Source organism: Drosophila suzukii, chromosome X (assembly GCF_043229965.1).
Source record: "Drosophila suzukii chromosome X, CBGP_Dsuzu_IsoJpt1.0, whole genome shotgun sequence".
Lineage (NCBI taxonomy): Eukaryota > Metazoa > Arthropoda > Insecta > Diptera > Drosophilidae > Drosophila > Drosophila suzukii.
This window is the reverse complement of record NC_092084.1, coordinates 9,309,600-9,333,546: the sequence shown is the minus strand read 5'-3', so window position 1 is coordinate 9,333,546 and position 23,947 is coordinate 9,309,600. Positions and strand designations below refer to the sequence as shown.

General features: G+C 40.7%; 4 protein-coding genes across 37 annotated transcripts in view; 2 read left to right on the top strand and 2 right to left on the bottom strand.

The window, feature by feature from the left end:
* Nucleotides 1-17,613, top strand: part of dlg1 (discs large 1) — a 44,334-nt gene extending 26,721 nt beyond the window's left edge. For 10 of the 34 annotated variants that reach the window (XM_065868033.2, XM_065868035.2, XM_065868034.2 and 7 more), the window contains 14 exons: nt 1,903-1,926; nt 2,939-3,490; nt 3,582-4,239; nt 5,583-5,670; nt 5,733-5,946; nt 6,009-6,422; nt 6,763-6,865; nt 7,827-7,958; nt 8,943-8,987; nt 10,863-10,943; nt 13,385-13,534; nt 13,604-13,886; nt 13,952-14,043; nt 14,113-17,613. In XM_065868033.2, the coding sequence (XP_065724105.2) occupies nt 1,903-1,926; nt 2,939-3,490; nt 3,582-4,239; nt 5,583-5,670; nt 5,733-5,946; nt 6,009-6,422; nt 6,763-6,865; nt 7,827-7,958; nt 8,943-8,987; nt 10,863-10,943; nt 13,385-13,534; nt 13,604-13,886; nt 13,952-14,043; nt 14,113-14,219 (2,943 nt within the window). In that variant the 3' untranslated portion in view covers nt 14,220-17,613. Of the gene's footprint in view, nt 1-1,902; nt 1,927-2,938; nt 3,491-3,581; nt 4,240-5,582; nt 5,671-5,732; nt 5,947-6,008; nt 6,423-6,762; nt 6,866-7,826; nt 7,959-8,942; nt 8,988-10,862; nt 12,245-13,384; nt 13,535-13,603; nt 13,887-13,951; nt 14,044-14,112 lie in introns of those variants that run through there. The other 24 variants (XM_036820583.3, XM_036820586.3, XM_017083601.4 and 21 more) reach the window with 18 other exon arrangements.
* Nucleotides 17,614-17,876: 263 nt separating this feature from the next.
* On the top strand, nt 17,877-19,537 carry LOC108016686 (periplakin). Its single transcript, XM_017083409.4, has 3 exons — nt 17,877-18,089; nt 18,154-18,345; nt 18,549-19,537. The coding sequence occupies exons 1-3, from the start codon at nt 18,014-18,016 to the stop codon at nt 19,535-19,537; spliced, it is 1,257 nt and encodes a 418-aa protein (XP_016938898.2). The 5' UTR covers nt 17,877-18,013.
* A 375-nt stretch (nt 19,538-19,912) lies between these two features.
* Nucleotides 19,913-21,920, bottom strand: Gr10b (Gustatory receptor 10b). The gene is made up of 3 exons (XM_017083235.4): nt 21,455-21,920; nt 20,560-21,291; nt 19,913-20,191 (listed from the first exon to the last, which is right to left on the bottom strand). Exons 1-3 carry the CDS (start codon nt 21,692-21,694, stop codon nt 20,033-20,035), a joined length of 1,131 nt encoding a protein of 376 aa, XP_016938724.2. The 5' UTR covers nt 21,695-21,920; the 3' UTR covers nt 19,913-20,032.
* A 311-nt stretch (nt 21,921-22,231) lies between these two features.
* Gr10a (Gustatory receptor 10a) lies at nt 22,232-23,789 on the bottom strand. The gene is made up of 2 exons (XM_017083481.4): nt 22,567-23,789; nt 22,232-22,408 (listed from the first exon to the last, which is right to left on the bottom strand). The coding sequence occupies exons 1-2, from the start codon at nt 23,629-23,631 to the stop codon at nt 22,250-22,252; spliced, it is 1,224 nt and encodes a 407-aa protein (XP_016938970.2). The 5' UTR covers nt 23,632-23,789; the 3' UTR covers nt 22,232-22,249.
* Between the last annotated feature and the right edge of the window lie 158 nt (nt 23,790-23,947).

Genomic DNA, 23,947 nt, shown 5'->3' with positions numbered 1-23,947 from the left:
TAGAAAAGTTGGTTACACATATATTCATCTACGATAATTTGTATCTGTTGAAGGCAGTCATTGTGTACAGATTTATACTAGTGCATTGCGTATTAAATTTCATTTCCTCGCCTTGCATGCAAAGCGAATAATCAAATCAGTACTTGAAATCGAGTATAATTTAATGACTCATTTGATTTGAGGCTTCTGAAGGGCCGACTTAATGGCATCTTTATACTCTCCATAACAATATCCAATTGTGCATTGGAATTTCGCTTTTCTTACACAAAAAAGCTTAAGAATTTTATCGTCTGCGGTTCGGTTTTCCGCATTTCCAGTGTGCTTGTGGCCCCCAAAGCATATGTTTATCATAGATAAGATAAGCGCTCTATATATGATATGATTTGGCTTCTAGCTTTGGCTTTAGTGCCAGCTACTAATTTCAAGGGTGTGCAACTTTACAAAAAAAGAAAAAAAAAACAAGAACTACAAACAAAAAAGCAGAGGCTGAAAAAAAAACCGATTGTAGCTCGTTGGCCCCGTTAATATAGCGTGCTGTTGTTGTGGTTTTTTTTGTTTTCTACTTGGGGTTTAGTTGGCTCAAAGTCTTGTGCTTGTCCCAACACCCCGCCACATTTTTAACCCCCTCTTTACCACCCGAAAAACACGCCCGCTCCTATTAAGTGAGTTCCGATTGTTAACTTTATGATGTAATTTTTCTTCTTTTTATAATTCTTTTTGGGTTGGAAAAAGTGTAACCAGAGTTGTCAGCGGAAGCAAAAGCGGCACGAACCTGTTAGCCTAAGTGCCCTGTACAGTGTTGGCTCGCTAATGGCTTCTCAAAGATGTAGCACGTCCCATATGTAATTATGGCAATAAAATAGCATTTATCAAGTTGTTGTCTTACTGGCTCTACTAAGACCAGTTCTATAAGCCAGTCTTAAGGTCGCGTTTCTTTTTGGAGATTCCATGATATATTAAAAATATTTGATACAACCTTTCTAGGATTTAGAATACAACATATACCTAAAATATTTAAATAATACATCATTCTTAAGCAAAAATAATAGTTTTTATTAGTTATTATGAATATATATATTATATATTCACAAGACAAATAGTTTTTTGTGGTATAATAGCAAATTTGTTAGTAAAATGTCATGAAAATTTGTATAGCTTAGTATAAAAGTTAGATTTCTTCAAGACTACGTTATGAAAGAAAATTAAACAATGATTCCTTAGCCAAAAACAATCCCATTTATCCAGTCACCACTGTAGTCGCTGAGTATCCTCCAGCGATTAACCCAAAGAGCATATTAATATTTTTAGCCCGCCTACTTAAGTTCCCTAGGCGTATACTTGACTTGACCCACTCCCAGGGTTAATTGGCAATTTTTCGCTAGACTGGAGCGTCCGATATAGCCATAAACATATAGATATATGTAAATGGGGGCTGTGGGGGGTTAAAGAGGGGGATGAGCGACGCCCACTTTTGCACTGCACATATTTTCTTAGGGTTAATGTTGCTGTCGTCGTCGGCGCTTGATGAATTCATTTACACTGGGCTGCTAATCAATTGAACTCGTTTAACGATGCCTTAACCCCTCACCCCCCCAGCCTCTTAAACCCACCAAGATCGCTTTAAGTTGTGCAAGCTGTTGTTTTTGTTGCCATTTTTAGCGCACTGTTGTTGGTTTTTTCATTTTTTGGTCGCCTGTTAATTGCAACGAGAGTTTTGGCTACGGCCCAGATAATTCAAGATATTTCAAGAGTCGCCATTGACACGAATTTCCATCTCCGGTGAGGGTGCGCCCCCCGGGGGCTTTGGAGGGTTAATATTAATATTTATTAGTCACTGAATCACTGAATGGATCGGATCCTCTCTAAACTTTCCTCTTTCACTTTCATCACCTTCTACTCCAGCTCCATAAGGCGTCGTCGGGAAAGGTAAGCCCCCAGATGGGACCAAAACCAGAAAAGATTATAATCCATCCTGTTGCCATTTTCGATATGTACTTTGTTTTAGGATGCGATGTCCATAGTTTCAATCAAATATTTAAAGACAACACATTTCCAATAAATCTTAACATTTCCTTAAAAATTGTAAGTTTCTTAATTTGAAGAAAAGATTGAATTCTACATATAACTCAAGTACGAACTATTTGCTTTCTTATAATACCTTTTTTTTTAAATGATTTTAAGTATTATAAAATTTTGTTTGGACTCCAAAATTTCCTCTAAAAGTAGTATGAATCGAAAATGGAAACAGTCTACAAATCAACGTTGTTTGTCTTCGTTTTAACTGCATTTGCATCACTTGTGTGATCGTCGTGTGTTCGTCTTTGTTCATGTTGTTTTATGTATTCGCCGCCTAACTGAATTATCCATGCTATGACGTCATAAATCACTGAAAAGCTGTGAAGGTCATATACTGCATCTCATTAAAATTGTATAATAGATTGTAAGAATATGTTTTAGCGCGGATTTTGGTATATTTCTGACAATCAAAGCCAAACCCAATGCCCAAATAAATGTCTTTGTTTTTACAATAGGTGTTTTTTTATAAAGAAAGTTTCCTTATAAAAGCCCATTTCATTTATATTGCTGGAATTCAACTAAAAGCCACATATCCCCAATATAATGTACGATCATACATAATCCGATAATGATATACATACAAAATCTTAAAGAAAACGGACATGTTTAAGATTATATTTGTAATTAATATTGTGAATTTAGTTGATATTCTACATAACAATGATACCGTGATTTGCTAATCATGTTACCCACTTGTGGGCGCATTTTACACATTAATACACTATTCATTACATTCATCACTTCATAAAACACTAAAACACCTACCAAACCATTTTAAATACAACGTTGTGGCCTTTGTGTGATCATTTTTAAACCCCTGAACTTGTTATGAACCAAACTAATGATCTCCAATCCTCTCCAGGTGAACGGCGATGATAGCTGGTTATACGAGGACATTCAGCTGGAGCGCGGCAACTCCGGTTTGGGATTCTCCATTGCCGGCGGCACGGATAATCCGCACATCGGCACCGACACCTCCATCTACATCACCAAGCTCATTTCCGGCGGAGCAGCTGCCGCCGATGGACGGCTGAGCATCAACGACATCATTGTGTCCGTGAACGAGGTGTCCGTGGTGGATGTGCCACATGCCTCCGCCGTTGATGCCCTCAAGAAGGCCGGCAATGTGGTCAAGCTGCATGTGAAGCGGAAACGTGGCACGGCCACCACCCCGGCCGCTGGATCGGCGGCTGGAGATGCCCGGGATAGTGCGGCCGGTGGATCGAAGATCATGGAAATCGATCTGGTCAAGGGCGGCAAGGGATTGGGCTTCTCCATTGCCGGCGGCATTGGCAACCAGCACATCCCCGGCGACAATGGCATCTATGTGACCAAGTTGATGGACGGCGGTGCGGCGCAGGTGGACGGACGTCTGTCCATCGGGGACAAGCTGATTGCAGTGCGCACCAACGGGGTGGGTGTAGTCATTTAATTAGAGTAGTTACTAGGCTGTATCTATTTATAAACCTTTATCTAATTCGATTTTTATTGTGTCCCCGATATAGAGCGAAAAGAACCTGGAGAACGTAACGCACGAACTGGCAGTGGCCACGCTGAAGTCGATCACCGACAAGGTGACGCTGATCATTGGGAAGACGCAGCACCTGACAACCAGTGCGTCCGGCGGCGGCGGTGGAGGCCTATCAGCCGGCCAGCAGTTGTCGCAGTCGCAGTCGCAGTTGGCCACCAGCCAGAGCCAGAGTCAGGTGCACCAGCAGCAGCATCCGACGCCGATGGTCAATTCGCAGTCGACAGGTGCGCTAAACAGTGTGGGACACACGGTTGTCGATTCACCACCAACACCACAAGCAGCAGCAGCAGCAATTGCATCTGCATCTGCCACTGCATCAGTCATTGCAAGCAACACCACAGTCACCACAGTCACGGCCACAGCCACAGCCACCAACAGTAGCAGCAAGTTGCCGCCATCGCTTGGCGCTAACAGCATTAGCAATAGCAACAGCAATAACATCAGCAACAGCAATAACATCAACAACAACAACAGTAGCAGCAGCACGACGGCAACTGTTGCAGTTGCAGCTGCAACACCAACAGCAGCAGCAGCAACTCCACCCGCCTCCTTCTATAACAATGCTTCCATGCCCGCCCTGCCTGTCGAATCCAATCAAACAAACAACCGATCCCAATCACCCCAGCCGCGCCGTAAGCGATTGATTTGTTTATTATTTGACCGATCTTCTGTTGTAATTAATATGTATATATGCTCATCAATGTCCCGGTCGAGGGTGTTTATCGGAGGTCCTGCGACCTCCTCGAATAAATGCACTTGTGCTGGGTCCCCATCATCGTTCTTTGTTTCCTTTCTTTCTTTTCTGTAACATCTTTACTAATACGAATTTATGATTATTATTATTTGATTATCAATCATATATCTTTATTTTCTGTATTCTATAGTTGTATATTTTCCCTTTTTATTTTAGCTAATACTTTCCCCATAACAATACTTTCTGCTTTCATAACTTGATTCATTTTTATTTTCTTTAAATCATTGATTGATTCAGAATCTCTATTTCGCCCGAATTCTGTGTCACCCCAGAATAACTGAGAGGTTTATCATTTGAAACCTTATTTCACTCATAGAATTCTGTATTTAAATACAAATTAAGTTCTTCATTAGTATTGCTTTTATTATTATAATCATTGCGTGTATATATTTTTGACCTTTTTAAGTGCGTTTATAGGATTCTTTCAAGTAAAGGCACTTAAGAAAGGTTTCATGCCCTACCACATATATATTCCCTCCAATATTTCCCTCCTTTTCCGGCAAACAATTTATCCTACGTATTGCTATTGCTGCTGTGCCAATTAACTTGAGGCCCTAGAAGGGGATCACTTTCATTCTCACACGCTGGAAGCTGCTCCCGCCTTCCCCTGTAGTCTCCTCACCGCCATGCTGTTGATTTGAACAACCCGCCCACTAGAGTTGTGCCTGTCCTAGAGTTGTGTTCTGGATCAGACCACTATATCTGATCCCCCCGATCTCTGTTGATTTGTTGTGCTGTATATTAAGGTGTTAATAAGCGTTATTGGTGTGTCTGGGATCGTGTATGCCTGTGTGTATAGTGTGTGTTTGTGTTGTGGGGGGCCGAAAATCAAATGCAATCTTCAGTTTCCGTTCTGTTGTCTTCCGTTTCCGTTTCGGTTTCCGTTGGCCTCAGTTATTGTCGCAGTCTTTTTTTCGTTAACCAGTTTCTTTCTCTTTCTCGGCGGTGCCTGCTGTCTCTGTCCCTTTTGCGTTTATCTGTCTCTGTCTGGACTCCTCTGGACGCGCTGAATCCGCAAGAGATCATTATATTTCTCAAAGCATTATTAACCGCTCTATATCTCTGTCTCTCTCTGTCTCTGTCTCTCTATCTCGTTCTTTATCTATCTGTCTATCTCTGTCATGTCTCAATAATTATTCCCATTCAATGTGCAACAAAACAAAAACCAAAAAACCAACGATAAACCTAAATCAAAATCACAAATTTCTGATAACAACCTAGAGCCCGGCTCGCGATATGCCTCCACAAATGTCCTGGCCGCCGTTCCGCCAGGAACTCCGCGCGCAGTCAGCACCGAGGATATCACCAGGTGAGTGTACAGGTCACTTCTCTAGTTATTTGGTTATTATAAAGCCTTTTTCCCCCCCACAGAGAACCGCGCACCATCACCATCCAGAAGGGACCCCAGGGCCTGGGCTTCAATATCGTTGGCGGCGAGGATGGCCAGGGCATCTATGTGTCCTTCATCCTGGCCGGCGGTCCTGCAGATCTTGGCTCCGAGCTGAAGCGCGGCGACCAGCTGCTCAGCGTGAACAATGTCAACCTCACGCATGCCACCCACGAAGAGGCGGCCCAGGCGCTCAAGGTGAGTCCATAAGATGTCTCTCTGCTCCTTGCCCAAATATAATACTTTGTTTTATTCCCCAGACTTCTGGCGGTGTGGTGACCCTGTTGGCGCAGTACCGCCCAGAGGAGTATAACCGCTTCGAGGCGCGCATCCAGGAGCTGAAACAGCAGGCTGCCCTTGGCGCCGGAGGATCGGGCACACTGCTGCGGACCACGCAGAAGCGATCGCTGTATGTGCGCGCCCTGTTCGACTATGATCCCAATCGGGACGATGGTCTGCCCTCGCGAGGATTGCCCTTCAAGCACGGCGACATCCTGCACGTGACCAATGCCTCCGACGACGAGTGGTGGCAGGCACGACGGGTCCTCGGCGACAACGAGGACGAGCAGATTGGCATTGTGCCGTCGAAGAGGCGTTGGGAGCGCAAGATGCGGGCTCGGGATCGCAGCGTCAAGTTCCAGGGACATGCGGCAGCTAATAATAATCTGGATAAGGTGGGTGGGGTTATACAACCCAGGAAAGCATTGAAAGCAGCTATATAGGAATTTTGTCAATAACTTCAGTAACTTTAAATCGTACATATTGTAAAGTTTGAAACCAGTTTTACAGTTCAGTATGCCTTCTACATTTTCCTATTTCTATTTAACTATATTTCCCTGTACATTTTAGGTAACTTTTGTAAATGTTTGCTATGATATAACTACTTGAACGATAATAATATGTAGACATTTGATATAACAATGTCTTTGCATTACTTGATTATTATAAAACTTCGTAACTTAGACCCCTTTTTCCAAGATCCTTAACTAATCATATGGTTTTTTCTTCTTGCAGCAATCGACATTGGATCGAAAGAAAAAGAATTTCACATTCTCGCGCAAATTTCCGTTTATGAAGAGTCGCGATGAGAAGAATGAAGATGGCAGCGACCAAGAGCGTAAGTAGACCAAGTCCAAGGGAAGCCAGCCGCCCGACTTTGTCACAGTTCGATCTCGATCGTTTGCTCTTTCACCGGAGATGGCCAATAATGGGAGAACATCAAGAAGCAACTCAAACTCAAGGCGTTTTTGGTTTAGTCCTAGGCTTAAGGCTCCAAGACTTTCACTCTGTCGCTTTCTCTACTGAATATCTGACTGGATGGATGAGCGTGTGTGCTTTTGGGCGGGTGTTCGATTGACTTGAGAGTGTGCCTGTTTTGACTACGATAAGAAGATAGATATGTTGTTGACACACATCTTTCGTGAAGAGCACCAAAATTTGCACAAAACCTCATTCTCAACGTCCTTGTCCTGTTACTTTTATAGCAATGGTGATTGTTCTTAGTTAAGCCTTTCATGCCGTATTAAGATGTACCTGTGTTTTAAAGTATTTTTAAATATCATAGAGATTTTATCATTTTATTCTTAATTTATTGTTTTTTTTTAATACCACTGTTACTTATGGGCATGAAAGGATACAATTAATGTTACATAAATCAAATATTTGTTAAGAATAGTCATCAGAAGCTTAAAGTTGTTCACGTCCCATTTTTTTTGTATTATTCATCCTGTTCTGAGTTGATGTTTTTTATTTGTTAAAAATAAATGAGATAAATGTTCTGTTTAATGTTTCTTGTTGAGATGTTTTACCCATTGCTCCATTCCATTTTATAAATGTTTTGTTATGCATTTTATTTGATTTACATTTCTGTTTATTTCCATATATTTTTCCCCACCGAAACCCGTGATGTCCAAACACTCATTATACGAATCCATCGATGAACCGACGAATCAACCACACTGAAACATCACACAAATTACCACACATTTCCCGTCCCATTCGATGTGCTTGGATGTTGTATTATCTTGTGTGTGCCCCGATCCGATCCGATCCGAACCGATCCCGAACTATATGTTTAGCCAATGGAGTTGTGAGCAGCACCAGCGAAATTGACATCAATAATGTCAACAACAATCAGGCGAATGAACCGCAACGTAAGTGCCGACGACGTTATCAGGTGGAAATGTTTCGAAACGGAGCCGAAGTCGGCGGTATATATATCACGATCTATCCGCTTGTAAATGTATATCAAGGTGTCAGGGCTTCTCAGATGGTCTAGTCTTGGTTAACAATCACACACACACAACACCTGTAAACGAATACACACACTTATATGTACACATTTTAGACAGTAAGCTATAGTCACACGATCTTACTAACAGTTAGTCCTCGCGGGGAGTTCTATAGCTCATGGCCATCATCGTGTATATAGTCTTGGATTAAGCTAAGAAACAAGAAACGTATACGTATCCGAAGACGGTTCTTCAGCGGCAGAGTTGCACGTTCTACATCATATGATACATCATCACCAGCCCCATCGAGATGAAACCAAGTTGATTTCGTTCTTTAGTTCATTTTAAAAGCTTTTCTTCCCGCTACTCTCTACTGACAGTACATTAATCTTCTTATCGCTCTTCTCTCTGTCAAAAATCAAACTAAAAACTTTGTGTCCAGCTGCTTTCATCAAATATCTACATCACTACGACCCTAAACAGTTTTATAAAAACCAGCAAAATAACCTTTGACTACTTGCCATCTTGTTCTAACTATAAAACATACAGAAATAGAAGGAACCTTAAGATGGTTTCTCTGACATTCGAAAATCCTGAATGGTTCTTACAAAGTTACCCGTGTGTTACCAGTTGAAAACAGTATTTCCAAATTAAATGTTCACGTTGGGTTTTCTAGTTTTGAACATTTGTAAATGATTTTTTAAATTGGACACTAAGTTCGAGATTTGACTATAGATACGTTAGCGGTAGTTCGGGGTAGGAAGAACCATTCAGGATCGTTTTAAACATTTTTAACCAAATATAATAATATACATATAATGTTGTGTCCACCCAAATGAACCGATCTCCACCGCTATTCTGTTTTAAACTGACCAAAACATATATCTTTCGATTTCTTCTTTTCTGTTTTCTCTCTTTTCTCTTCCCTTTCGGTTTCTCGTTTGTTTTCTCTTCGTTTTCTAGCCTTTATGCTTTGCTACACACAAGACGATGCCAATGCTGAAGGAGGTATGTACTCGATCAGAAGAATTTACCAACTACCAACATATACATATCGATATCTCTACTTATACATAACTATCTATCTATATATCTATATCTGAGTATATCCACTGAACATAAAACAGACGTAACATAACATTTATCAAGTGCTAACTTTCGATTTACATTCATAGAAATGCATTTGCTGTAAGAACTAACACAGTCTCAGCTGAAACACATACGATTAACCACTTACCTGCATATATACATACATAACATACCTGTTTACATACATGCATACATCAAGACATCACACGTTATTAAGTGTAATTTGATATTTCGTTGGTTCCGTTAGAATTTCCGGGTTCTAAATGCTTTTTATTTACATTCATTTATCTGTACATCACATGTCTTTGGCGATCTCTGCTCGTACATCACTCTCTATCGCTATAAATACATGTCAGGACTCTCCAAATATATATAGCCCAATATTTTCTATATACCCAACCGATCCGCAAGACTTTTGCGGAAATAAATGGATCGTCCAAATTTAACTTTCGAAAGAACTATATCATATGCATGTAAATGTCCATTAAATGTACACTAAATGTATAAAGGAAATTTGAAAAAGACTACGTAAAATGGTGTAAAACCAGATGTACATCAGATTTGCATAAAATATATATGAATAGATTCCAAAACCTACATCAAATTTGTACATCAAATCTCCTTAACATCCAGCCAATGATCTTTCAAGGACAAGGTCTCTGTATTTAAGGATTTTTCGGTTCACCTTTTAAGTTAAAACTCTGGATCCCCTGGTTCCCTGGTTCTTCACATTACAAAGAATTTGTATACGGACATTGCAGACAGAAATCAAACTATACCATTTCGATCTCAACTTGCTGTTCTTTTATTATCCGCTTGTATCACGTCGTGTTTTAATGTTGCCACACTCGATGCGATATATAATGTACATATAGATGTAACTGGAATGGCGTACTTGATGTGAATACTGAACAGATCATCATACAGATACACCACAGCCAACCGAAATAAAGTTTTTCCCAGACGATTCTCAACTCGGGATGCACACGAATAATCCCCATACTCGTACACAAAAAGGAACTCAACCAAACTCAAATCCCCCATTTTCCTTTTCGAGTTCCATTTTTAAGTATTATTATTCAGTCAGCCACAGACAGACAGTACAAGACATGAGTAAATGGTGATTTCGATTTCGATTTGTTGTTAATCCTTTGATATTTTTCTTGTTCTTCTTTTACATTTAACCCCTGTGTCTGTGAACTACTTTGAATTCTTGTGTTGTTTGCCTACTACTCAACTACTACCAACCAACCAACAACAACAACTACTTCAACAACAACGACATCAACAACTACTTCCGTTCGAATCTACTACTATTCTACTACTATGTCTGCTACTATATCTACTACCGATCTATAACTGTGCGTAACGCAAACGCAAACGCAACGTCACTCCATATCTCTCTCTCTCGCTGTTTCCGAATATATATTACCTATATATCTATGATGGAACCGCACCGAAACACAAACATCCTTTGATTTGTTCTTTGTAAACCTATGTTAAACTCACAAATTTTCTCTCTTGTTCTAAATACACACAATCCCATGCCACACATATATCAATATATCTCGCTATATATATAAATATTTAACTTCTCAAAACCAAAACCAAAACCAAAACAACCAACCAAAACAAACCGATAAAAATCAAACCAACAATATGACCACCGATATATATCTCTATATGTATACATATATATTTGTTATAACCATGCGCTCACGAACTGCGACAACAACCAACTACTAAATTCTTCTAAATCTGCGCTACCAACACTATCGACTAATCACTGCTCAGGCGAGATTATCTACAGGGTGGAGTTACCCGATATGGAGCAGATAACTCTGATCTACTTGGAGAATAATGATGCTGACTATCGTAAGTCGAGCATCTGAACAACCAACAATCACAAAAAATAAAACAAAACAAAAACCAACAGCAACAAAAAAAAAATACAAGCAACAAGTCTCTTCTCTTTTTGTAATACTAGTAAAAATTACAACAAAGCTTATGTTTTCTTCTACCTAAAAAAAAAAACGAAAGAATGAAAGTTAAATATTTAGTTATAAATACAAAGAAACAAAATTTTGCAAGATCAATTCCTCTTGGTTATATTTTTCGTTCTTTCCTTGATTTCTGCCTATCTCTTGCTTTGTCTCTCACTCATGCTGTCTCACTCCATCTCTCTGTCTCTCTCTCTCTCTCTGCTAGACATCTATCTCTATCGCGTTTTGTCCCTAGAGAATACGTTTTGAAGATAACTTCCTGAAAGGCTTTCAGTAGATTTTGTTAACTCTTTTACTTTCTTTCGTTATTTTCATTTCGTATATCAGAGTATTAACTAGGATAAGCCTTGAACTCTCTCTTCTTGCAAGTAGAACGATGTTTTTTTATACTGGCAGAGAAATTTCGTTGTTACTAAAATATATATATTTTTTAAGACCATGCATATAATGCATACAAACTGTCTTCAGAACCATCCATAAATCTTCCTGGACACACAACCCAAACCCTATATATTTTATTTTGAATCTTAGACCTTATGGTTTGTTTATAAGTTCTTAAACTGTTGTGAATTGTTGATAGTTGCGTAGAATCGAATGATGATAGCAAATTTTGTGAATCCACCAAAAAACACACAACGGACACACTCACATCCTGTATCGTTTGCCTATTTGTTCATTTGGTTGCCACATTGCGTAGTATCACCCGATCAATAACAGAAAAGTTGGCCCATGGATCATCCGAAGGTCTGAACCCCCCACCCGAATGTGCTGAGCCTAGACTGTATTTCTTTGTGTCCTTCTGCCTGGATAGTTGTTTGTCCCAGTCCTTTCCATAGTTAGCTAGAACACACCCACCTTGCCGACACGCATCTATATATAGATATGTATATAGATTACTGAACCGATTCCAATTCAGTTGGTTTGCTGTTGTTTTTTATGTATTGCTCGTGTCGTGTCGTGTCTTTTTGCATGTGCCCGCCACCCAAACCACCGCAAAAATTGTTTCTATTCAAGAAAGAAAATACCAGATTAAGTCCCCCCCCCCAGAAACCTTTCGTCTTAGAGTTCAGAGATATTTGTGAAATAATTGCGGGTTAAGATGAAACCTAAACCCAAACCAAAATCAAACCAAAACTGAAACTGAAAGTGAAATAAAGGAATTGTACAAATCGAGGGAGTTTTATTTGCCTTAATCGATCAGTTGTTAATCCACCCCGTAGCACTCAACGTACGTGTGTCTGTAAATGAGTCCCAAAAAGAGTTGATCTGTGAGTTCTACATGGCGTCAAGTGAGTAAAACCCCACAATCCCCCTGGTAACGAGGAACAGCCAAAGAAAAAAAAAAGAAAAACCCCATAACTGGGTTCATCCAACGCCAAGATAATCACCTAAGCTAGTTCTAATGATCTGAACATAATTCTACACTCACTCACCACAATCAACACACACAGATTTTGATTTCATGTTGTCCAAGTTTTTGTGTGCCATGTATGTATGTAAGATCATGATGTCATGTATGTAGTATGTTACCATGTAAGACACTACCCAGTGTGCCCACTGTCTGTTAACTGTTTGCTCGTAGATCGCCTGCTCTATATGTCTACATAGCCATCATTTCTATATCCTATATGTATATGGCCCACTGCATACATAAGTGTTGAAGCTTTGGTTACCATATATCACCTATTGCATTTACATTTGGTTTTTTGGTTTCGATCTTAAGTTTGGTATCATTTCATTGTATACTTTAAGTTTTAAGTGACTTATGCTTAGGAATCCTAATTGAACATTGAATCTTATTGCCTTAGAATGTTTCCATTGCTCGATTTATAAGTTTGCCGCCCAGAACAGTGAATGCTGGATAAGTGAAATATAAGTTGACGAGTATTTACCGGTTTCCCGAACTTTTATTTTTCAAAATTCACTTAGAAAAAGATAATCAATTGAGATTTTTCTGTACATTTTTGTGTGCGAGAGCTTAAATTAAACGAACCTAACTTAGAGATACAAATTCTACCCACTATTATCCCTAAAACCGTAGAGAGCAACTGCTAACTAGATGAAATTAACCAACTCTAACTCTTACTGACTTGCCTGGATCTGTATAAGGATCTCTTTTGATATTTATGACCCAGTTAGAAAATAGATATTTGTTTTGTAGAGCCCCCCGAGAACCCAAGATAATTTCTGTATAGAAATCCCACCCACCAACCCATTCCCCCCCTCCGAATCCCACTCATTTAGAACACTTTGCGATGACGTAGAGCACCTGCACGCCAAGGTCCTAATCCAAGTGCTTAACCTACTTTCCAGCTTCCGAGGAGAATGTGTTGTCCTACGAGGCCGTGCAGCGCCTGTCCATTAACTACACGCGCCCGGTGATTATCCTGGGACCGCTGAAGGATCGCATCAACGATGACCTAATATCGGAGTATCCCGACAAGTTCGGCTCTTGTGTGCCACGTAAGTAGTGCAATCTATCGAAGTTTCTTCGATATTCCTAACTGATGTATATATCTTCCTTTCCTGTAGACACCACCCGACCCAAGAGGGAGTACGAGGTGGACGGTAGGGACTATCACTTTGTGTCCTCTCGCGAGCAAATGGAGCGGGATATCCAGAACCATCTGTTCATCGAGGCGGGCCAGTATAACGACAATCTGTACGGCACCTCGGTGGCTAGTGTGCGCGAGGTGGCGGAGAAGGGCAAGCACTGCATCCTGGACGTGTCCGGGAATGCCATAAAGCGTCTCCAGGTGGCCCAGCTGTATCCCGTTGCCGTGTTCATCAAACCCAAGTCGGTGGACTCAGTGATGTGAGTTTTTTTGGGCTTACCTAGCGGTAGAAGATTCCCATCTAATAATGGTTTATTACCCACAGGGAGATGAATCGTCGCATGACGGAGGAGCAGGCCAAGAAGACTTACGAGCGGGCCATTAAAATGGAGCAGGAATTCGGCGAATACTTTACGGGTAAGTGAAGATAATACTAAATATGTTAATAATATATATTAATAATCCTTTAATTTGCCATCCCAACAGGCGTTGTCCAGGGCGACACCATCGAGGAGATCTACAGCAAAGTGAAATCTATGATTTGGTCCCAATCGGGACCAACCATTTGGGTACCTTCCAAGGAATCTCTATGACCAACAGCCACCACAACTTGGACACTGCCGCCTCGAGTTCGATGCCGACCGGTCTCGAGAACAACAACAGGAGCAACTGGAGCAGCAGCAGCAGCAGCAACAAATCAGCAGCCGCAACAGAGGACGCCGCACTGATGATGCATCACAGTAACAACAACAACAGCAGCAACCACAACAGCAACAACTACTACAACAGCAGCAGCCACAGCAACAACTACAACAACACTACTGACAACGACAGGAAACGGATACGGAAACGGAACCACGGACCTACAAACTTGACCACACAGACAGTAAAATTTATATTGACGCAGCCGCAGCAGCCAACTTAATGTAGCAAATTGTCCAAAGCAATTTTATTTGGATGCACTCATCGATGTACGGTCAGGTGAACGTACAAACGTACATCCCAGCAGCTAGACAAGGACGGAGAGCAAAGCATTTGGTATTTGGCATCGTAGGGATATGAGATGTGAAATGTGAGATGAGAGATATGAGGGTGTTCAAACTGAAGCGGACAAAGGTGTATAGTTTTTAGTTAGAACAAAGTTGGGTATAAACAAAAAGAAGCGAAATATAATATATATATATATATATATATATACATATATACACACACCACTTATATAGACTAAGATCCGATTATAAAAGCATAGAGTCGAGCGGATATGAGGGCTTTAAGGAGTTCGTTAAGCGCTAGAGTGTTGTTTGTTTATGTTGATGTTTATATACGAGAGCCAAGAGTTATAGCGAGTTAGTTATGTTGACGATAATGTGTTTTTTGATATATATTGATCTATATGAATATGTAAACATGCAGGCACAGGCAGGCACCCACCACCCATGCACACCGATATTTTGGGGGTGATGGTGATGTAGATGCACATTGCGCATTGCATGGTGGTTAACTTTAAGTACGACAATGTTTAGTAGCTGACTACGAATAATGACGACGATGACGGGACGCAGATGCAGATGCGAATGCGAATGCGGATGCGGATGCGGATGTGAATGCGGTTACGGTTGCGGATCTAGCGGATAGTCAGAGCATGACGATAACGATTTACGATTACGATCTAATGATAATGATAATATGTATTGATGAAATATCGAAGCTAATAACGATGATGAGATGATGAAGAACGTTGGTGCATTTGTTGTTAGATGTATGTAATTTTTCCCACTCGCCTTTGCCTAAAAGCAACACAAACGTAAAACCAAGAAGAACTATATAAAAAAGTGAATCAATAAACATGCGTATGATAAATACTAGAAACTAGCGGAAAAGTTGCATATACAACCATAGACATTCATTCACACATCTACTTACTATATATATCTGTACCATTTAGCCTATAGTCCGCAAGAGATCGTCGAAACAAAGTCATTTTACTATATAAATATACACAACACACCCGCATAATGTAAACTACGGCAGCAACCGATTGGAATGCAAAGAGATGGAGGAATGGAATTTGTTGTCGCGTTGATTTAAATCTATATAATGAGTAAAATATTGTATATTTAACAATCTATAAAACAAATATAGCATGTAGATAATACACACACACACACACACGAACCCATTCAAGCATACATGGATTACCGATGCGGTCTAATTTTATACACAAACACACACACACAAGACAAATCGAATTGCAAAGGCAAATAAATAAATAAATAAGGAAGCGGAAGCGGAAGTGACGAGGAAGAAGCAGAGCTGGAGATGAGATCAACTCAAATTAGATAACTATACATATATTTGCTGATTAATTTATATAAACCAATCTACGATTTATAGCCAACGCACAGAAAGCAAAACACATTCGAAATTTGTTCGAAAAATTTAGCAAAATTCAAGTTGAGTGTTAACATTATTATTCATGCGAATATGCATATAAATATTATTATTTTTCTTACTCAGTCCATCTCTCTTGCTCCCTATCTTAAACCTTCTTGAGACAATTTTTTTTTTATTAATTTTTTTTGTATATTGCAAAAACGTCGACGACGCCACAGCAGCATCAGCTATGGATATTATTTCAAAAATATATACACATAACTATTATACAAATAAAGTAAAAACAAATTGATTATAATTTTCACAATGTATGCGCCGAGAGCATTGTTATATTTAATAAACAATCCTAAAAACAAAAAGGACAAACAATTAAAAACAAAATAAAAAAACTATTCGAATAATTTCCACTCTAAGCGAATCAAACAAAAAAATGAAGCTGAACCCTAAGTGTAATAAACAAGATACAAATCGAATCTCTTAATCAATTTGATACATCCAACTAGCATACGAAAAGCATTGCATTAACTAACATTAAACGACGAGCTGAGGAGTTAACTATAGATAACCGCTTAACAGGGTGCGCCCCACGTCTTTTTGGGTAACTATTCGTAGCAAGTGATCTTTTTTTTCGCTCAAACAACAAAATATACTACTTAAATGAAGGGGAAGGCCTTTTTTCCAAGCGGTTCTTCCGAGACACGCCACGCCCCTTTAAAAAAAAAAACCAAAATTCGAATCACTTTTCCAACTAGCCTTAGATTTTACTAACAAACATGAAACCCTCGAGAACTAACTATCAAGCAATTATCAACTAGATAAAGAAAATATACTACAATTAGAGCAAGGAGCGCTGCTGAGAAGGGGAATTTCCTTGTCAAAAAAAAAACCCCCATTCGCCCCTGATGATGATATATGTATAATCCTATCCACTACACACACGCGCGCATACAAAGCATGGGAAAGCGTTTCATCAAAATTGTGCCTTTTCTTTTTGTTGTTGTTGTTGTCGAATCGAATATCGAAAATCGAATATCGAGTGTCGAATATCGATGAAAATACACACACACATAGACACATGTACGGGCAAGCTTTCGTATGGTTTCCGCTCACATTTACATCCCGTTTACATCACATTTACATTTACATTTACATCCTAACCCACTGCCACCCCCATGAAAATGCAATGGTTTTTTGCTAGTCATACACCTACGAAAAACAAAAAAAAAGTAAAGGAAAGGAAAAGAAAAGAAAACTTTAGCCTTAGCGATGAGTAAAGAAAGTAAATCAAATTCAATTTTGTTGAAGTTCGCGTATGGATCGGCAGTAGAGCTATATGAATGTGCTATATACGATAGTGCAGAAAAAAAGTTTATGAATTGGGTTGATATATATGGGCAAAAACACACAAGTACACCCAACATATGTACAATACTCATGTTCATGTGCGAGAAATAAATTGGAGACCCCATTCGGCCTCAAAAGCGTTTTCATTATGTATTATGTCAAATGTAATTTGTTCATCAGCAGATGAAACACTCGCCCACACCCCAAAAACACACTCGAAATAAACCGTAATAAAAATACGTAATCATATGACCTGGTTTTTTATTGCTTATTTAGGAATCTAGTGTAATTGGGTTATAAATATATTTTTATAAATTTTGTAAAGTTAAGGGGTGGTTAAAAGCCTCAACTTTTTGTAGCACACTTTTCAGGATGCAACTAAAACTCAATCAAGATCAGTATCTAAAGAAAAGTTAATATTTTTATAATTATAGATATAACAAATTTTAAATAATTAAAGGCATTGAATAATATTGTCTGTTTATCTGAGTAGGCCTCAAACTTACTGTCGTTGGGTTCAGTTCCCAAACTAAGTAATGGACTCAACTGAATAAATACCCATGTGAAATTCGGTCTCTAAATTGTTCTTCCGTTCTCCCTTTTTTTTCTTTGTGCATTTCAATTGAAGTCGTGCCGACTTCAGTCAGCAATGGCACACACCATCAGATTGGATTGGATAAGGAGGATTCTGAGCTCAACCGGTTCCGGACAATGCCGCCTAATGCGTAGGATTCTGTAGTTGGAATATTATAAAGATTGTGATTTATAAGTAAGTTATATACTCTGCAGATGATGTGGGAAGGCCGCGTATCTGCAACCAGGGACCCTTGAGACGTTTGATGCGTCTGATCAGAAACAACTCGGGCACGGCCTCAGGGGGTAATGAACCTCGCAAAATGGGAAGGAAGTCCCAGAACCCGGGGGAACCAAACCAGAGCAACGAACGTCAATCACCTTTCAGGGTCAACACATCCCCAAATGGTAAGATATTATAACTATTTTTAGGGAATTCGGATGGGGGTTAAGATGATCAGTTAAACACAACATTTCAGAAATTAAAAATATTAATACAGATAATATTACATTAATTATTCAATTAAATATTGATACAGATACTATTACATAAAATATTAATTTAAATATTAATACTGATTATATCAATATATATTTTACAATTCACATAGCTAACATGGTAAGCATGCACCCTTTGGTCAAAGGTCAGGACAAGAAGCGCCTGCCCTTCGAGAAGTCGGCCACCATGAGGACCCACAATGCGCAGAGAAGGGGGGAGCAGCTGGCAAGGACCCTGCGATCGCAGGATCCCAGCGACAGGCCCAGGTCGAGCTCCACCATTCCGCTCAAGATACTCGAGATGGTGCAAAGGGAGCGCAGGCTGATGGGTCATCCGCCCAGGGATCGCAGAATGTCGGCGCAGATGGATTCCATGAGGAGCCGGAATATGGAGAGGATGGTGCGTGAATCGCAGGCCAGGCTCCTGAAAGGGCGGGTCAAGGAGCTCTTTGAAAGGCAGGAAGAAAAGAAGGTGGAGAGGAAGAAGTTGGACGTTGATTCCTTTGTCCCCGAACCCAAGATCACGAAAGAGAATCGGAGTAAGCTGGAGGTGAGGGAAGTGGTGGATTTACTGAAGAGGGCCATTTCCCTGGCGCTCTTCAACCACAAGAGGCGAGTCGAGGTTATGGACCTGAAGGTCTCCAGGATGCAGACCAAGCTGGAGTGGAACGCCAGCTCCATGGAGACCCTGGCCAAGAATATGGATCGCTCCCTGCAGACCACCCATGCCTACCACATGCGAGTTCGCTGTGCCATGGTCCTGAGCCCCAGGAAATCGCTGGAAACCGAATCCACGAAGGCAAACTCCTACGAAATGGCCACCAATCTCATCAAGGAGGAGCAGAGACGTCTGGACAAATTGAGGGCGGAGAGGGTTCCGTTAAAGTTGCCGCAGGATGATCTAAAACTGGAGAATATCACTAAGAAGTTTACTTACCCAGTGACCGCGGCCAAAACAACGGACTTGGATATTAACTCGTTAATTTGCCCCAAATCTTTTTTCACAAAAGACGTTGACAATCCGGGAAATAATTTTCCAATAGACTTTGTCGAAAATCCAGATGTCTTCTCCCACCTATCCAAACCGCTGACAAAAAAATAATGGAATATATCCCAATAAAGGAGCTTCGGAACTGTTGCCACACTGAATTCGAATTTTAGGAAATGATAACTCTACAAAAATATTCGATATTGGACTTTTTATGGCTTAATCACATTTTATAATTATTTTCTAGGCTTGAAAAATATAATAAAATCGATGTGAAATATGCTTTATTGGATTTTAGCCCACAATTTATATTGAATATAAACTAAATATTCGATTTTGGTCTGTTTATTGCTTAAACAAATTTTAAAGTTATTTTCTTAGCTTGAAAAAAAATATATAATTAAATCTATGTAAAAATAAATGCTTAGCTTACTTCCTTTACGCTATGTGGCCATCAAAACTATGGGTTCATAAGTTCCGTGTCTGGCTTTTACTTCGTTCAAGATCCTTTCCCCTTAGATTATACTTTCAATTAACTGAAGTGCCGATTGAGTGTCGATAATACCACGGTAACTTTTCCTTTGAAAAGGGTTGAAGGCGAAGGGTAGTTCAACTGCGGACATAGCCAATCTGGATTATAATAATGCCATAGGACAAACTGCTGCTAATCAGGACGAAGGCACATCGCATGTCCATCCTAAACATTCCCAACACTTTGTTCTCCGGTGATGCTCTTCTAATGGCTCTTCTCAAAACGGACATTTCCCACTGGAAAAAATAAATTATTAGGTAATTTAATAATAAACCATCTTGAAAAATATTAGAAAAAGTAGAAAAATAGGGAAAAAAAAGAGAGCGATAATTCTAGTTTTAGTCTATAGTTTGTATATGAATTGGTGACGATATTATATTTTTTGGAAATTCCTGAAATATTTGTGTTATATTATATTATATCTTATTATATTTGTATTGTATATACTCAAAGTGAGTTTAGAATGATTTAGTTTTAGTTTAGTATTTTGTTGTGAAAGTAACTTTTCATTGGTAAAATGTACAATTGGTTGGTTTGAAACCATTTAACTATTATTTTGACCAATGTGTACCCTAATCTCCTATATTCCTGGCTGTTTCCTCACCTGTCTATGGGCCGCCTTGGCATCCACATCCCGCCGCTGTAGTCTTGGACTGGCGCACACTCGGTTCTCCTCCGCCATGAGGTGCTCACAGACGATCTGCAGGAGCAGGGCGTCTCCCAGGATGACCAGAAAGGAGAGGGCGGTGAGTAGGATCTTCATGGAGTAGATTGGCATCCCCTGTGCACCCTGCCGCTGAATGATGACTGCGTAGCCCAGGTAAATTGTGCTCGTATTGTAGTAGAGCTGGGAAAACAAGGCGATGGCCACCAACCAGGCGAACATTCGATGAACCCGCCGCCCAATCCCCATCAGGCGCTCCTGCCTGCGCAACTGTTCCATGAGCTGGTCATAGGATCTCTGCTCCCGCTGGCCATTCAGACGCAGTGCCTCGCTCAGGTCGAGGAGCAGCAGGGTGTAAGCCATTTGGGCAGCATCCCGGACCAATGAGTTGTAGACGAAGTACAGATTGGCAAAAATGTCAGCCATTACAAGGGTTCGCGTGCCCCAAATGAGGAGGATACTCAGCACAAAGTTGAAGTTGTGCACAAAGTTGTGGATCTTGAGCAGGAACGCGGTGCAGTAGAAGCGACTGGGCTCCTGGTGGTTCAGTTCCTGCTCCAGAATCTCGGAAACCTCGTTATACGCTTGGCACACCTGTCGTTCCCGTAGCACTCGCACTAAAATCTGAACTAAGAGCGTCACAATCTGTACCACTATGTTGCTGTCGGACATCTTAAAAAAATTCATCATTTCAGTTCATATGATTATTATATATAAGGAAAAATCTTAAAATCAAATGATTTTTTAAGAGTCTATTATAAAGAAGAAGCTTTCTTTAACTACCTAACATTTTGATCTGCATTTTATGATAGGTATAAAAACTTTATATGCTCACCTGAGCCACGAATCTTTGTCGCCTAAAAGTGCCCTCGGGGAAATACGTCGAGGCGCATAGATAGTATCCGTAAAATAATATGAAGTTGGCGACCATTATGAGCCAGCTGTAGATCGCCAAAAGTCGGGAGTGGACCAGGCGCCGCCGGCTGGGACTGTAGAAGTGGCAGGACAGTGCCAGGACCAGGACCACTCCCATCCAGATGCGCAGAGCCATCCGGCACAACCTTGCGGCTCGCATTGTGGCCAGCAACTGAATGTGTCCTCCGTTCAGGAGCCATCGTTTATCGTCCCGAAAGGAGTACACCGACCACCTCTCGAAAGCCTTATCCGAACAAACAACAGACCATTGAACTGCTATCTTTAAAGGACACGCCTTATCCAATGTCCATGGAAAAGCCCTCTTCCATTAGCACTCGTCTTTTATTCTGTTTCATAATCAACTTCCCATTGGTGGGGTTATATTCTTTAAAATAAGCTGTAAAGTTATGATGACATATATTGCACTTTATAAAAAATTCAAAGCAGAATTCCAGTGATAAATAAGTTAAGTATTCTTATCCCATAGTTATTAAAAATTAATAAATAAATGAATTATGTATCATATATTGTAGGTATATTTAGATTGTGGCACACAATCTATTTCATAATAATATATTGATATATGCACATGTTAAAAAAATATTTAGTTATATTTAAAGGTTTTACAATTTATAAAATTCCTTTTTTTGTTTTTTCTTAAATTTAAAGTTTTCTGTTAAATTCGGGTTCGATTTCATTCTGAGTTGCATACTTTTTAGGATTTCTTGCGTAGATAGAGATCAAACTGCACTAGAGTTATAAAATAGGAGAAGGCGGTGACTGCAATCAGGTATACCAATCGGCGATCCAGGTGTAGAAGACCACAGAGCATCGGTGGTTGGTAGTTAAGTAGTTCGAGCGAAAGGTGTTCTATCTGTAAATTTAAATGTTTGTTAAACGGGTGTTATGAAATCTCTTTTGAATGTAATTTAGGTGTCTAAAAGTATGCTACAATATTTCTTGAGCTCAGAAAAGCGATGAACACAGTCAGAAAGAGGACTATCCTTTACTCACTGTATATATGGTACCTACCTCCCTGGTCAACCGCTCATCATGTGCCGGTGGCTCTGCGAATCTCCGCATGGTCAGGGCCACGCCCTCCAGCTCCAGCTTGATGTGCTCGTTGATCAGGGCCACAATGTAGGTGTCTATGTAGAAGCCGGTGGCGTAGACCGAGCCCACGACCACCGGATAGCTGACCTCCTCCAGCGACTGCTTGGCCAGCATGTGGAACAGGGTGTAGAAGTTGGTCAGGTTGTTGATGAGGGTGCTCAGCATGAGGCCGATCAGCTGGAACTGGTGCATGCGGAAGCTCTCCTTCTGCAGGTCGTGGATCTCCCGGCACCGTCGCCTCAGCTCCTCCAGACGATCGCTGAGCTCGCAGCAGCGATGGAGGAGCATTCCGCCCGGTCTCAGCCCGTCCAGCTCCTCCCTCAGCGAACCCAGCTGGAGATTGAACTGTCTGTAGTACTTAAGCACCGAGGCATTGATCCAATAACAGTAGTCCGCCATGTTCTCCGTGTAGTTCCACAGCACAAAGGCATAGATGGCGAAGTGCACCCGCACCTGGCTGACCGAACCCTTCTCCCCCTCGCCATATTGCGCGAAGATGCCGCACACCTGGATCATCATCATCAGGTTGATCAGACAGAACTTGAAGTACATAAAGAACTCGAAGGGTTTCTTCGGCTCCTGCGGTGCATTCCGGAACTCCCTCTCCAGATGCATCCTCTGCAGCGTGCATCGCTGATTGATGGCCTCGAAGTGCACAGTATTGGCCACATAGGTCACAATCACGGTGGCATACTTAATCGCCGTATTGGCAAAGCTCACATAGAAGAGCAGCTGCAAACGGCGATCCAGAGTGTCGGTTAGAGTGCGAAAGTGGTAGCAAAAATAGCCGGGCAGCACCACAATCAGCAGCAAACTGAACAGGTGACCCCACAGGATCAGGAGCACTTTGATGCCACGTTTCAGAGCCCTCTGCGGGATATAATCGATGACCACCTGGCCATAGATCAAGGCGTACACATGGCCGTACTGGTAGAACTTTATCTCGTGCCGCTCCCAGAAACTCCGCTCATCTGGCGATGTCATTCCGGGTCCACTTTGGCCAACAAACTGAGCAACACCATTGTTTTTTTCGCGTTGCGTGTTTTGGGAAATGAAATGGCCAACGGGAGTGGTAAGGCCAGCTCCTAATTATTGGAGATGGTCGATACGAAAGGCTCGAAAAAAGGTTCGAGGTGAAAAACTGCCCTTCGCTGTGTGCCCACGAAATACAAAAGCTTTTGTTTTAATTATTGTACTCATTTAATTTAAAAATGTTTTCAGAAAAATTAAGGAAACTTAAACCTTTTTACTCAAAATGTTTGAAAATTTGAATGGGGTGGCAACCCTATAAGATTCTGCC